The sequence below is a fragment of the Petaurus breviceps genome, unplaced genomic scaffold (genome assembly GCF_028583685.1).
Source record: "Petaurus breviceps papuanus isolate PSGF00001 unplaced genomic scaffold, PetGlider_PUasm1.0 188, whole genome shotgun sequence".
NCBI classification, from domain to species: domain Eukaryota; kingdom Metazoa; phylum Chordata; class Mammalia; order Diprotodontia; family Petauridae; genus Petaurus; species Petaurus breviceps.
Genome location: NW_027185804.1, coordinates 40277393 through 40292372, shown reverse-complemented (window position 1 = coordinate 40292372; position 14980 = coordinate 40277393). Strand labels below are relative to the sequence as shown.

General features: G+C 34.2%; 1 protein-coding gene across 1 annotated transcript; it reads right to left on the bottom strand.

Moving 5' to 3' along the window:
- Positions 1–3610: 3610 nt before the first annotated feature.
- Positions 3611–8029, bottom strand: LOC138163519 (olfactory receptor 5D18-like). The gene is made up of 2 exons (XM_069090975.1): positions 7115–8029; positions 3611–3640 (listed from the first exon to the last, which is right to left on the bottom strand). The coding sequence occupies exons 1-2, from the start codon at positions 8027–8029 to the stop codon at positions 3611–3613; spliced, it is 945 nt and encodes a 314-aa protein (XP_068947076.1).
- Positions 8030–14980: the final 6951 nt, after the last annotated feature.

Sequence of the window (14980 nt, the reverse complement as noted above, 5' to 3'; positions counted from 1 at the left end):
AGTTCCTGTTGAAGAGAATTTCAGAGTATTAGAATCACATTTCAGAGTACAACAAAATCTGGATGGGTATAAATATCAATCTACACATGGAGGATATTCGCTCCCTCTACCTTTTTTTCCTTACAACTGATCACCTCACAAATGCTTAAATGACTTTCAGTGAGTTCAAACCCAGTATTTTTTAAAGCAGCCCATGATGCTGATACTTGTGTAGGTATGTTTGAAATGCAGCTGAAGTTTACATTAAGCCTAAATTTTCTTCCTTGCAATCTTTTATCCATTGCTTCTTTTTTCCCTTTCTGGTGCTGCTATACTTATTTTCATTAACACACACATGAACACACCACCATCTTACTCAAAAATTTCCATTAGTTCCATTTGCCCTCTGGGATCAAATATATATCACTCTTTTTGGCATCACAATACAGCACATAACTGACCTCCTTTTCCTAGCTTTACTATGTATTATTCCCTTTTATTAACCCTATGTTCCAGTTCAGCTTCCCTTACTTTTGCTCTTCACATGTGAAATTCTATCTCTTTTTCTAAAATTTCTTGTGGCATATTTCACATGCCTTAACATGCCTTCTTATTTCCTTCTCTCAGAATATATATTTTCTTTAAAAGAATAACAATTTCCAAAAGACTTATTCTTATTCCCTTCCTCCAGTTGCTTATGTCTGAGGTCAAAATATTATCTTCTACTTAAGAGACACTGTGGTGTAATAAATAGGTTAGTCTCAGAGTCAAGAAGATGCAAATTTTAACACTGAGTGACGGTGAACAAGTCACTTGAATTTGCATTAAGACATGTATCTAATACTGTAATTTGCTAGCCATGCAAAATTTTCATTGGTAAATGAAATCTACCTCCATTGGAATCTCAATACACATATAATCATGAATCCCGTCTCTATCCTAATATCTTGTATATTCTTCGATATAAGATTTGTTTACCCTCTAATAGACATTAAGCTACTGAAAGATAAAGTAGGTAGTTGGTCTTCTTGTAGTTGCTCTGTTTATTTTGGCTTTCTACCTTCAGCACCTACTTTTACTGCCTATTATGTAGCAGGTGATTAATAAAAACATTTGGATTCACTTATTCATTTGGTAGCTATTCAGATACTGAAAAAAACAGCTAATATTCTCTCTCTCTCTCTCTCTCTCTGTACATATATATATATACATATATATATGTATATATATATGTATATACGTATATATACAAACACACACTCACACCTTAAATGTTCTCTTCTCCAGGATAAGTAAGCCAGTTACTGTAACTGGTCTGCATTCCACATAAATGACAACCCTATCCTCATGCAGCGCCCCCTGCTCTTTACTGTCCCCAGATTATTGATATCCCTCGCAAAATGTGTCCCCCAGAATTTAAGAACATTTCCCCCAGAATTGAAGAACATTTCCTTGATGTGTTCTGTGAATGAAGGAAAGTGAATGAATAATCCATCTTCCCTTATAGGAGGATGCTGTGCTTCCCTTCATACAACCTTGGGTTACCTTAGTGCTCTCAACTCTTATGGCACATTATAATTCAGATTGAAATTTCAGTGCTCTGAAACCTAGGGTTTCAGGTTTTGTTATTGCTGGATTTTAGTTTTTGTTTTTCCATATAAATCGCTAGCCATATGGGACGATTCTTGCATTTTAAAGTCACCTTGTGGAACTCAAAATCAAGAATATACATTTGTCCTTATGAAATTCAATCCTGTAAATTTGGAGATAATATTCTAGCCTTTTGAAACTTGGTCTTATCTCATGTGCTAGTCATTCTTCATAGCATTGTGACATCAACAGTTTTGACAAACGTGCCAGATATCCCTTAATCCAGGTCACTGATAAAAGAGGAACCACTTACTATAGGGATAACTACATACCCCACTCAAGTGGACACCTCCATTTAAGATAACAGGAGTTCATTAGGCACCCTTCTTTAGGTTTTCTATTCATTAAAGTATCAGGGTACCAGATTTAATATCAAGCATTTCACTTCTCTCCATCTTTTCTACAAGAATAGCATGAGGTATTTTATTAAATGATTCTGTAAAACTGGGTAAACTCTCTCCAGCATTCTTTTTATCTTAAAATTTCAGATTGTCCTCTCTCTCCCCAGGTTCTCTTGTTTCATTAGTGTGGGGAATTCTGAATATGACCATATCCTTCTCCAGTGAAAATGAGCAGCTGATGAATAATGTATAGCCTCTGACAACTGACTATGGCTCTGAGAGATTTAGTTTTTATTCCATGCCCATAGAGGTCATATTTATCCTTTATGCACACTTATATCACCACTTGTGTTCCCCACTAGCATGTAAGCTCCCTAAAAAGAGACATCATTTTATTCTGAATTCTTGTTTCGCCAGCACCTAGAATAGTACCTGGTACACAATGGGCACTTAATAAAGTTCTTATTGATTGATGCATTTTAGAAACCCGGCTTCAGCACGTCTTCCATATGATTCAGCGCAGATAAATTCAGGAGCCCTGTTACAAGAGGAAATTTAGACGGGCAGCACTTTTTGGTTTAGTTTAATATTAAATCATGTTTACTCCTTCTTATTACTGCATCTATATCGTTATCATTACCATCACCCTCATAGCTAATATATCTATATATCTATTTGTGGGTGTATGTATATATATATATATATATCTATATCTATATGTGTGTATGTGTACACGAATATATACATATACATCTATAAATATGCATATATGTGTGTATATATATGTGTAGATAGATAGACCTAACTATGTGCCAGATATTAGGCTAAATACTTTATAATTATGATCTCTTTATATCCATAACAATTCTGGGAGGTAGGGGTAATTATTGTTTTAATATTATAGATGAGGAAATTGAGGCAAGCATAGTGTTAGTAATTTGCTCTGAATCAGACTGCTAATGCATGTGTGAGGTTGGATTTGAATTCAGGACTTTCTAACTCCAGACCTAATATTCTATCCACTGCATTATTTAGGGTTAGGGTGAGGGTTAGGCTTAGGGTTCCTTATCCTAACCCTAACCCTAACCCTAATCCTAACCCTAGATAACTGATGATGATGTATGACTGAAAATGTAACTATCATTTTTATTATTACACTTTGTTATGAAAATATTTGTTTTATTCCATAAGTTAAAAAAAGGAAAGAAATACATTTATCATATGTTTATTATATATCAGGCTCTGTACTTGGGGTTACAGAAATGATTGCAAGAAGATAAAATAAAAAAGAAAGTCCGTGTTGAGAAGGAGCTTCAATTTTATTAGGTGAAAACAATACACATAAAGGATCTAGAGACTGAATGGATGTAGCCAATAGAGGCAAAGTAAAACAAAATGGTTTAAGGATGTCTTGGAAGGTACATGGTGGCTGTAGTTTTTGACAAAACATGATGAAAGCTCACTTATCAGAGGTCATGGTCCCAGGAGAAGAGTATGAAAGGAAGAGGAGGAAGATTTCTAGTGGACACATGACCTGAATTGTAAGTGGATCAGAAGACTCTTGCTTTTCTAGTACTGCTCATTATATAACGTGAGATAGCAATCTATAGGATGTATATGTGTGATCTGTATCCTTCCCCTCAATTAATACATATTTCATACTCTACAAGATGTATTTCTATATAACTATGTATGTGAATATATGTAGATAGATAAATAGTTAGAGATAGATCTATTTTTATCTATATAGAGATCTGGCATCTTATCTAGCTGACTAGTTTACTAGCTGTGTGGCCCTGGGCAAGTCACTTAGCCTCTTTTGCCTTAATACACTGGGAAAGGAAATGGAAAAAAAGGACTCAAGTATCTTTGCAAAGAAAATGCCATGGACACTTTGGTTGAATGTGTGTGTGTGTGTGTGTGTGTGTGTGTGTGCATGTGTAGAAGAAGGAAAGGAGTCAGGAGTGGATTTAGGGTTAAATTTTGAGGCAGTTAGGGTTAGAGACAGAGGCTTTTATGGTTAGGGAGAGTCTGTGCACCCTTTCAAATAGAAGATATAGATGATAAATACTTCTTTAAAAGGTGAAGGAAATTTCTACCAAATGTCCTCTGGCAAACATATAAGAGGGGAAGCAATGGCCGAGTATGTCTACTTACCAGAAGGCAGGGGACTCTATATGCTTTGTTTCTTACTTCAGAGACTCAGTAAGTAATGAGACTAGTGAAAAAGTGGCTCAATGAATGTAAAACACACCCAGAATATTGTACCTGGAAATTTCAGGGCATTATTGGCTATCTATACCCAATAAGGTTTAACTTATGTAATTTTCACCTAAGTAACAAGGAGAATATAATTCTCTCCATGTCATCCCATGAGTAGACCAAAGCAGATAAACAAGTTCTTATAGAGTGTGAGGAAACTGAACCTGGCAATTAAGTGGAAGATCTAACATCTGCCTCTAGGACACTTGAGAACCAGACTCTGGGGGATGATCTCTATTTTTTTTTCTCCCTATGAGTGACAACACAAGGCATTAGAGGCAACCTTATGTCTCCTGAACCATCTTCTCTCAGCTGGACTTTTCTGAAACACCAGTAGTAGCTTCTACTTAGATGGTTATTTTGCATTCATATTATGAAATCCTGGCTAATATCTACATCTGAAATGTCTGTTTAGAAAATACCAAGGATCATTCAACAGTAGACATTTATGTCCATAATCATTGAACCCAATGCTTTTCCCCCACCACTTAGGATGGGAGTCTTCTTGTGTTTCCATGCATGGGTTGACTAACATTAGGGTTGAGGAGTATAATTATTCCATTATCCTATAAAAGGAAACATCTTCAACCTAAAGCCCCACTCCTCTGACTGAGTGACTAGACTGTTAAACAAAAGAAGTCTCTGATTCAGCAGAACTTTATAATAAAACTTTGATTTTCGCACTCCATAACTCATGTTCTTAGGAGCAACAGTCATTTTGTGATGGGGTCAAGCCTTGTATTATATAAAGCTAGGAGTGCACCTTCCCCCCAATAATGGAATAGTCAACAGAAATTAGATTGAATTAGATAAAGAAACATATCCCCTACACTAATAATAAGGAAAGAGATAAATAAAATACTAGCATGCTATTCTGTTTCTCTAAAAGGAAAAGAAAAAATGGAATGCCCTCAATTCCTAACCTTTTGATTCCCCTCCTGGCACGAATTAAAGTCTCCCTTAGAGAAGAGTGGGGGGGGAGAGAGAAAAGATTAGAGAGATCTAGTCTTTTTCCCTTTAAGCAACATGCTCTACACATAGGTTAGCCCTTATAATATCTTGCATTTTTGTAACATGTACAAGGAGGGGTTTAGATTAGATGACCTTTAAAATCCCTTCTAGCACCAAATTCATGTTACTTGTTTTCTTCCTTAGATTTAAATTTGATTTTGTTTCTTCTTTTTTTATTATTTACTTATTTGGAAAATTACCTTCTTTTATCAACCTCTATCAACCAATTAAGTACACATACACAAAACAAAGCAAAACAACAAGAAAAAACATACAGTAAACATTAAGTATCTTCTATATTCCAGGCAGGTGCTAAGCTCTAGGGATTCTAAGAACACCAAGAGACTGTCCTTGAGCTCAAGGAGAAACATGTAAGCAATGTACAAAGAAGGTTTAGACAGAATAGATTGGAAATAACTAACAAAGGCAAGCATTAGCATTAAATGTATTCCAGAAAGTCATCTTGCATAAAGTGAGATTTTAACTTGGAACTTAAAGTAAATCAGGGAACAAAGGAGGCAGAAATGAAAAGGGAGAAATATGCAGGTACATGTGGTAGCCAGTGAATTTCTCTTGAGAGAGAAGATGAAGTGTCTTATTCTAGGAATAGCAAGGAAACCAGTGTCATTGGGTCACAGAGTACATGGAAAATAGAAAGGTCAAACATGCCTGGAAAATCATGCAATAACTCACTGTCACACACACACACAGAAACACACACTTAGGAGGTGGATATAGGGTGGGGGAGGAGAGAGAGAGAAGTGCTACAAACAAGTTGATACAGAGATCATAAACTGACCCTATACACTGAATTCCACATCTATATCTCCCCAGCTCTTATGGCAGGAGGGAAGACAGCTTCATCATCAGGATTTGGGGAAATTGCATTTGCCTCAGTTTCTAACTAATTTTTACTATATAACTTTGGACAAAACATAGAATCTCAATGAGGAGAAATATGTCTTCTTTTCATTCATAAAATAAAATTCAGAATATTAAAAAGAAGATGCACTAAAGAGTTAACAATCTAGATACCTCTATCTATTTAAATATATAATTCAAATTCATGAACCTCATATGAAGTGCTAATACTAATATTAAGTATATTTGGCCTAGGAGTAAAGACAAAATAGAATGTAAGGTGAAAAAACAGAGAATATAATTCCTTCAATGGAAATAGAGCTCAATACCTTAAATGGACTTATGCATGTAAAAAGAGAGATGAAGAAGAATCTCATTCTCTATGTCTCATTACCGATCAACAAACTGGAATTTATCTTTTACCATGTTCCAGTTATTATTTTAGGCTCTACTGAACACCAACAGTCCAATCTTGGTTTTATTATTCATTATGTTAGCCTACTGCTTTGATATAGTCTTGGGTGGTTGGAAAAATCTTCCAACAACCTCAATCCCAAGGGATTTTGTTGGAAGCAGCCTTAACTACCAAATCCTGCTTCTTACCTTGACAGCTTATCCTTATATTTACTTTCCTCCCCATGATATACAGTTATGAGAAGGCTGGTGAAAAAGAAAATATTTGTAATCTTTAAAAATATATAGTATTTTTAATTTATCCACAATATAAGAGGTTTGTGTAAGGTCATTGGGCAATCTTTATCCTGAGGAGTTAATTGTGAGTTAATTTATGTGTACAATTACTTCTCCAGTGATTATCTTAATTTGCATTTTTTCTTCACTTCCTTATATGTTCAGTGCCAAAATACAGATGGGTATAGTAATCACTACCATATAAATTGAAAGTTAACTGTACAGCAATGAATTCACTAATGAAATATTAAAGCATTCAGATAGAAGATGTATCATCAATAGAATCATTTTAGATATGCAGTATTTTAGTGTCCAATAATTTTCCTGATGGTTTCTTTCACATCTTTGTTCCTTAGGCTATATATAAGTGGATTAAGCATAGGGATCACAACTGTACAAAGAACAGTGCCCAATCTGATTAAAAGCCATGAGTTTTTTGAACTGGGAACACAGTAAAGGAAGAGAATAGACCCATAGAAGATTGTTACAGCTGTCAGGTGGGAGGCACACGTGGAAAAGGCTTTATGCCTCCCACTGGCTGACTTCATTTTCAAGACAGTGACAAAAATAAAAAGATAGGATATGAGCACAATAATAAGGGTGGAGAATGTAATAAAATTAGAAAGGATAAATAAAATTACTTCTGTAACATGCTTATTCGAAAAGGATGCAGAAAGAATGGCAGAATACTCACAGAGAAAATTATTAATGATGTTGGTCCCATAAAATGACAAGATGAGGAGGCTGTACGTGAATATGAGGGATGAAATTGTTCCCCATATAAAAGCCCCAGCAATCAGAAAGCCACACCGTTTCTGAGACATGATAACTGTGTACAATAGAGGATTACAAATGGCCACAAACCGGTCATAAGCCATCACTGACAACAGGAAAGTCTCCATCACCAAGCAAGTAGCAGCAAAAGCAAACTGTGTGATGCAGCCTTCAAAAGAAATGCTTCTGTCTTCCACAACTAAGATGTCTAAGAGCTTGGGTGTAATTATAGTGGAGTAACTGAAATCCACGAAGGACAAGTGACTAAGGAAAAGGTACATAGGGGTGTGGAATTTGGGGTTGATCCTGATGATCACAATCATGCCCAGGTTTCCTAGGACAGTAATCACATAGATGGTGAGGAACAGTAGAAAGAGGGGGACCTGTAGCTTTGGATAATCAGAGAATCCTAAAAGTATGAAGACGACCACATCACTCTGATTTTGCTCAGCCTGTACCATGCTTCCTATTGGAAAGAATACTAGAGTCACAGATTTAAACATTTCAGAACTGGAACAAATTTAAAGACTTTATCACTCCAACTCATAATGGAAAAATATCCCCTATATAAAATACTTACCAACTGCTACCTAATTTTGTTCTGATACCCTTAATTGAAAAGGAGTTTCTTGAGGCAGCTTCATTCCCCATTCTATTGGGATAGTTCTATTTTAGGATACAGTATCAATCAACACTAAGTCTACATTTTCCTCATTATAATTTCTATATGATGCTTCTTTTATATAATTTTAGAGAGAATCTTTCTTCTATGGCAATCATATGGTTTCCTGAAATACAGGTATGACTGTATCATGCTACAGGGATTCCCTTTTTCCTCTAAAGAATTCTGTAATCTGACTTCAGTCTACCTTTCCATATTCATACATCATCCCTCATTATGCTTTTCACTGTTGAAGTAAATTGACCATCTTGTTGTTCTTCACATGACACTCAATTTCATTTTTTCTTCAATTATTTCCAAAATCTGGAACCATTTTCAGAAAATTCTCTCTCCTGTAGTTCAATATCTTAGAATCCAAATGTTCCTTTGAATCTCAGGATTCTATATGAATCCACTCATAATCCTCTTCGTTCCCACTATGTTTGCCCCCAAAGTACTTTGTATCTTTAAAATATATCTCATACAGTTAAATATATATGTATGTCTGAATTTATGCATCATATGTTTACTATATATATACACACATATATATATGCATATTTCAACTCCTGTGAGGTTAGTTAAGCCCTTTGAAGACAAGGTTTGTTTCATTTTTCATCTGTCCTAGCACTCGACACATGACATGTAATTAATAAATGCTGTTTATTGAACATTCAAATATTAACCTATAGAAATTTATCAATGAAATGGCTTAAAAATATATAAATCTTCCCCAACTTCCTTGTTTTCGGAATATTCTTCTTTGAATTAATTAAGAGAAACGTATACTTGTAAATCTCCCTAGTCGTGAATCCCTTTAAATAATTAGTGTCCAACCCAAAATATATAACTAAAAGTATAACTATATATCATAATACATATTACCCTATTATGTTAATAAAACATATTGAAATTATACTGTTACATTCATTACATAATATGATTATAGTATAAATGGAATATTTATAATCAGATTACATATAACCCTAGGTACTATCCTACAGAAGCCTCTTCAGATAATATGACAGCATCCTTGATTTCTCACTGGATGCACAATTCAAGCAAGTTCTCAATTCATTATATTTTATTGTTTTAGGGAGGACTTTTCTGCTCTATCTGCTGATGAGAATACCCAACAGACTTTAAATAACTGAATCCCTACATTAATATTATATCAAGCCTAACTTTTAGGATGATGATCTTTGCCACCTAGAGGAGGCAGGTAGGTGGCACAGTTGATAAAGAGTTGGGCTGGAGATGAACTTTGGCCTCATACATGTATTAGCTATACATAACTGGCCAAGAAACTTAACTTCTGTTTGCCTTGGTTTCCACAACTCTAAAGTAATAATAATAATAATCATAACCATAATAATAGCACCTACCTAGTTGTTTAGAATATCAAATGAGATAATATCTGTAAAGAGACTAGCAGCCTTCCTGGAACATAATGGGCATTTAATAAATGAATGTATATTTGTTCATTTATTTCCCACTCTCCACAAATTACTCCTCTATATTTCAATTTCATTAAAGCTTTTTTGGAGTGTACTTGGATAATAACAGCAGTTTTCTTTCTTCATCCCCTGTTCTGACCCAGATTTTCCCCCATATTTCTTCTCCCCCAATCATTTCAGTATCTATTCCCATGAAAAAAATTTTCTGAATATTCAATTCTACCTATACATTTTAGCCATTCTCTTTCTTTTGGCAAGCTTTACCCTTCAATGTTGCATTTTATGTTCTTTCCTCCAGTTCTCCATAGGACTCATGAGGGGGAAATTCTTTGTTGATCATTCCACTAGCAAACTATACTTTGTGCATTTCTATATAAACTTCTCACTGGATACCATTGCTGCCTTGCTTATGAACTTCTTTGCATTTCAATTCATATTTATTTAATGCACTGTGATTATTCTCAATGTTATATATTCAGGATATAAACTCCCTCTCTCTCTCTCTCTCTCTCTCTCTCTCTCTCTCTCTCTCTCTCTCTCTCTCGATATATATCGAGAGAGAGAGAGAGCGAGATAGATAGATAGGTTATAGATATAGATATATCTATCCATCCCATTTATTCTCTCTCTCTCTTTCTCTCTCTCTCCATATATATATATATATATATATATATATATACATATATAGATTGATAGATATACACAATTGTATGCATACAGAAAACATTTTATATTTTACTGAAATATCTGATTTGGATACATTGAACCCCTCCCTGTATACCTTCCCTAACATTTTGGTTTCCTTATCCTCCCTCCCCTCGACAGCTTAATGTCCAAGAAACAAAATGCTCTTAGGATTCTATCTTTGTTCCTTTGAGTGCTTAATATATAGCAAGTACATGTGAGTTGTAATAATTGTAATGTGAATGTAATACCTCTTTAAATATTTGAACATATTTAAAATAAATGTTAGGTCTTGGAAAAAGAAAAGCTTAAATTAATGTTAACTTGTATCAAATTAGCCCTTGTTTAGCATGGTTGGGGAACTTTTTTTAGGGAATATATTGGCATCATCTTTAAAAGAGGGATAATAGCAGCACCTGCCTCACAAGGTTGCTGTCAGTATCAAATAAGATAATCTTTGTAAAGAGGTTATTATGCTACCTGGCACATAGTAGGTTCTATAGAAATCCTGGTTATTGTTAGCATCATTATTAATTATTATTTGCAGTGTAGTTTAAAGAAGGGAGAGGAAAAAAGAGATGGTCCTCAGTTTCATCATTCATTCGATGTTATTAGACCATTAAAACACATATATGGAGAATGTTATCTGGAATATTATAGATGTACAAATGCTTATCACTAAAATAGATGTTCACTAATCCTAAACTTAAGGAGAAGGAAAGACACACACACATAATTCACTGTGGCATATTGAAGAGTGTGCAAAGTACAGAAGAGAGGATTTAAAAAAAAAGTGCTAAAAGACATTTGAGAAAGAATACGTTTCTTACATTTGAGGAGGAAGTAATAGCAACGAAAGAAGAGGCAAAGATGACTTCTTAGAAGAAGTAGAATTTACAGATGAGAGGATTAAACACTTAGAGGTAAAAAGAAGTCAGTTCTAGGTTTAGGGTTTGGGATGTTAAAGGGAGCAGAATCAAGAGTACTATGGTATAAGAGTTTAGGATAAAGATAAATTTAAGCTTAGAGCTTTCAAGGAAAATAGAAACAAGAACAAATGATAGAAATTAATTGACACGAAATTAAAACAACTATGTTTACCTTAAACATACACACATGGACACACAGCAATATGGGAATCCAGCTTCCCTGCTTCTTTGAAAAGGTAAGGGAGCATGGGCATAGAACTCTGCATATTCTCATTCTCTCTGTTTCTCTGTCACTGTCTCTTTTTCTCTTTCTCCCCCCCTCCCCATTTGGTGCTGTAAAGACTTTCTCTTTCAAAGTAACAGGGACCATTTTAGGAAGTCTAAGGTTAACAAAAGATTCAAATAAAATAATATTTATCAAAAAGAAAAATAAAGATTTTTCAGGTGCTCATGTGAAGTATTGGTTGGGAAAGATATTTAAACTGAAGGGAAAAAAAGATCAGATGTTATTGTAATACTTTATATAAGAAGTGATGATAACACCCTTGGCTGTTAGCCAATTCTAAAAAAATGGGAGATCAATTTAAAAGACACACATACTAGTCAAAAGCTCCCTTATTTTTCATTATATTTCTCAATAGTATGTTCTACAGAAAGAACTGAAGACAAAGTATGCCTAATAAAATGAAAAGGATCAAAAAGTGGGGGAGAATAGTTTGAAAGCAAAGTGAGGGAGTTATAAATGGAGGGACCTAAGAAGTTTCATACTCAATATGTTCAGTTCTTCAATGAAACAAGGCACAAGGAAACATAGAATCTCTTGTTGCCCCTCCTACCTCCAAAAATAAAAACTCAGATGGAATATGGATGTTCTTGAACTACACAGTTTGAAACCATTATTCCATCTGAACATTATGTGCTTTAGCCTGACATTATTCCGAGATCTTCATTTTAACATATCTTTTCTAGAGTTCTATTCAGCTTTGATATTTTTTTTATTCTATGCTCTCTGGTCCTTTGCAAATTTAGTATTTTATCTTCTCTACTACTTGCCAGATATGAGACTTTACGTGGCAGATTCCTTTATATTTTCATATATTACACCTTGCTTTCTATATTGTGTAAACTGTTACAGAGCTGGTATCCTTTCTTTCTCAAAAGTCCATTTCTACTTGAAATTTACATACCAATATCCAGCTCCATCATTCTTTGATATCTTTCAAAAGGGTCAGTTCAAATCTGACATACTATATTGTAGTAAGATCTCTTTTAATTCATCTCTTTCCAATTATACTTTTGCATATTTGCTCCACTCTCACCTCAGCTGCAATATATTATCTCTTCTGGAGTATCAGAATTCGTAGTTTTGTTTGCTTTGTTTTGTTTTTTCTTTGGTGTTATAATTTACAGCTTGCTTCCTTAGTTCTCATCTTACCAGCCCATTAAAGTCAATGTCTTTCCAATCAAATGACCTTATATGTATTCTAAATTTTCCCCTAAATATTATTTTTGGAAATATTTACCATTTTCTTCTCCAGTATATAGTAAGTTACTTGAAGAGGCCTGTTGTCTTTGTATCCATAATACCTGGCATAATCTCTGGCAACTAACTGGTATTTAACTCATGCTTTTCGATTAACTGGCTGATTTACTATACAGTCTTTCAAATAGAAGGATATTGATATCAGGCCTTTTTTCTAAGCTTCTTATTAATCATTCTATTCTGCTGGATAAACTTTCTCCCTTATTTCACCTGACTAGATGATCTAGTAGCCCCCCCTCCCCAATGATAAAACAACACATAGCCATGCGTCCTTCTTATATTTGTTAAACTTATTTGTGGGCCTCAGAACAAGAATTTATACTTGTCTTATAAAATTCCATCCTATTGAACTGTTGCTCTGACTTGTTAAGGTTTTTATTTTTATTTTTTTATTCTCACAACCTATGTCTAAAACTATGATTTGGCAAATAGAGATCCCTAGATGACTGTTCTGGAGGCATGATTCAGACTTTCTAGAAAACAGAAAACTATTTAATAAATAATACTTAGATAAGTAGATAAATAACACTTATGCCTAGCTTTCAAGTACATCTGAATTCACAAAATTTTACTGTCCTTCATCACCCTACTTTGTATAAAATTGCATAAGATTGTTTATCTAAAATCTATATAAATCAAATGTATGGCAAATTTATCTTAAGCAATTAATTGCTCCTCACCTCAATAGTTATAATTTCATTTGTGTAGTGGATTATGTGAAAATTTCATCATGAGAACAGATTATCAACTGCTGTATTGACTAAAACCTTGTAGAGTTGGACGTACCATGAAATCATTTGCTGCTTTGCCCATGATCATACACCAAGTATACCGTATAAGCCAAACTTCAACTCAGACTTTCTATTGAATGAACTATGTGGATGCTCACCAAATCAGAGATTTCATCAAACAAAAGTAAAAGTGCCTGACCTTTTAGCTTTTCTCTGAACTATGCTGGTACTTTGTGATCATCATTTCTTTTTTCACATTTTTGTTTGCTAGCCAAAATTTTAATAATATATTTTTAAAATTTTCTTCATATGGGGAATTAAAACATTTCCACTGACCTATATCTTTGAAATTTCTTTCCTCTTCTTAAAATAATACTGGCATGTACCTTTCCCTAATTCTACAGTGCCTCCCCTGTTCTCTGAGACATTTCAAAAATTACTGCAAATGATTCAGCAATTATAGGTTGCTTCTTTTAGTACTTGAGGATTTAGTTCACCTACTTGAGTTAACTTGACAGTTCTACATGCATAGCATTTCTTCCATTTATCCTCTCTACACACATATCCACCATCTTCATCACCTCTTACCAACATTATTGCATTACCTTTTTATTTTATCTCTTTTTCTCAAGCTTGCTCCTACTCCAATGCAATTCACACAACTACCAAAGTTTTCTCAAGTATAGGTCTTTTAAAGTAATTCACTCTGCTCAGATACATTCACTGATCATCTCTTGAATATAGAATAAAAAAATAAGTTCAATTGTTTGGCATTTCACTCACATGTACACATATATGTACCTACATAGCTTTGTGTGTATTTCTGTTATACATGTGTTTAGCTATGTATGTATATATGGGAACATATATAACTATTATGTGTATATGCATTGTATAAATAGCTATGTGTATATATATATATATATATATATATATATATATCTGCAACATATACCCACATCTATGTGTATGGACACAAACATACAGATATTAAAAATGCATCCCTAACTATACGTATTATACAATTCTGCACATATATCAACACACATTTATATGATGTGACTGAAAAGAACTCATAAATATTCCTCTAAAATCTTCTTCTCTTCCAAAATTCTTATCTTTTATCATAGGCACCATTACCCCACCAGTTTCCCAGATTAATAAACACATAATTATCCTGGAATTTCTATTTTCCCTCACCTCATTTTCCCGATCAGTTGTGAAGTCTAGACATTTTCACCCCCACAACTTCTCATAAAATCACCTCTTCACCTCCACTCACACAGCTAACAACTTAGGTTAATGGCCTTATCACTTCTTGAGGAAACTGCTAGAAGTTTCTCCTAATTGATCTTCCTTGTCTCAAGTCTCTGACCACTTCATTTCATCTTCTACACTGTAATAATA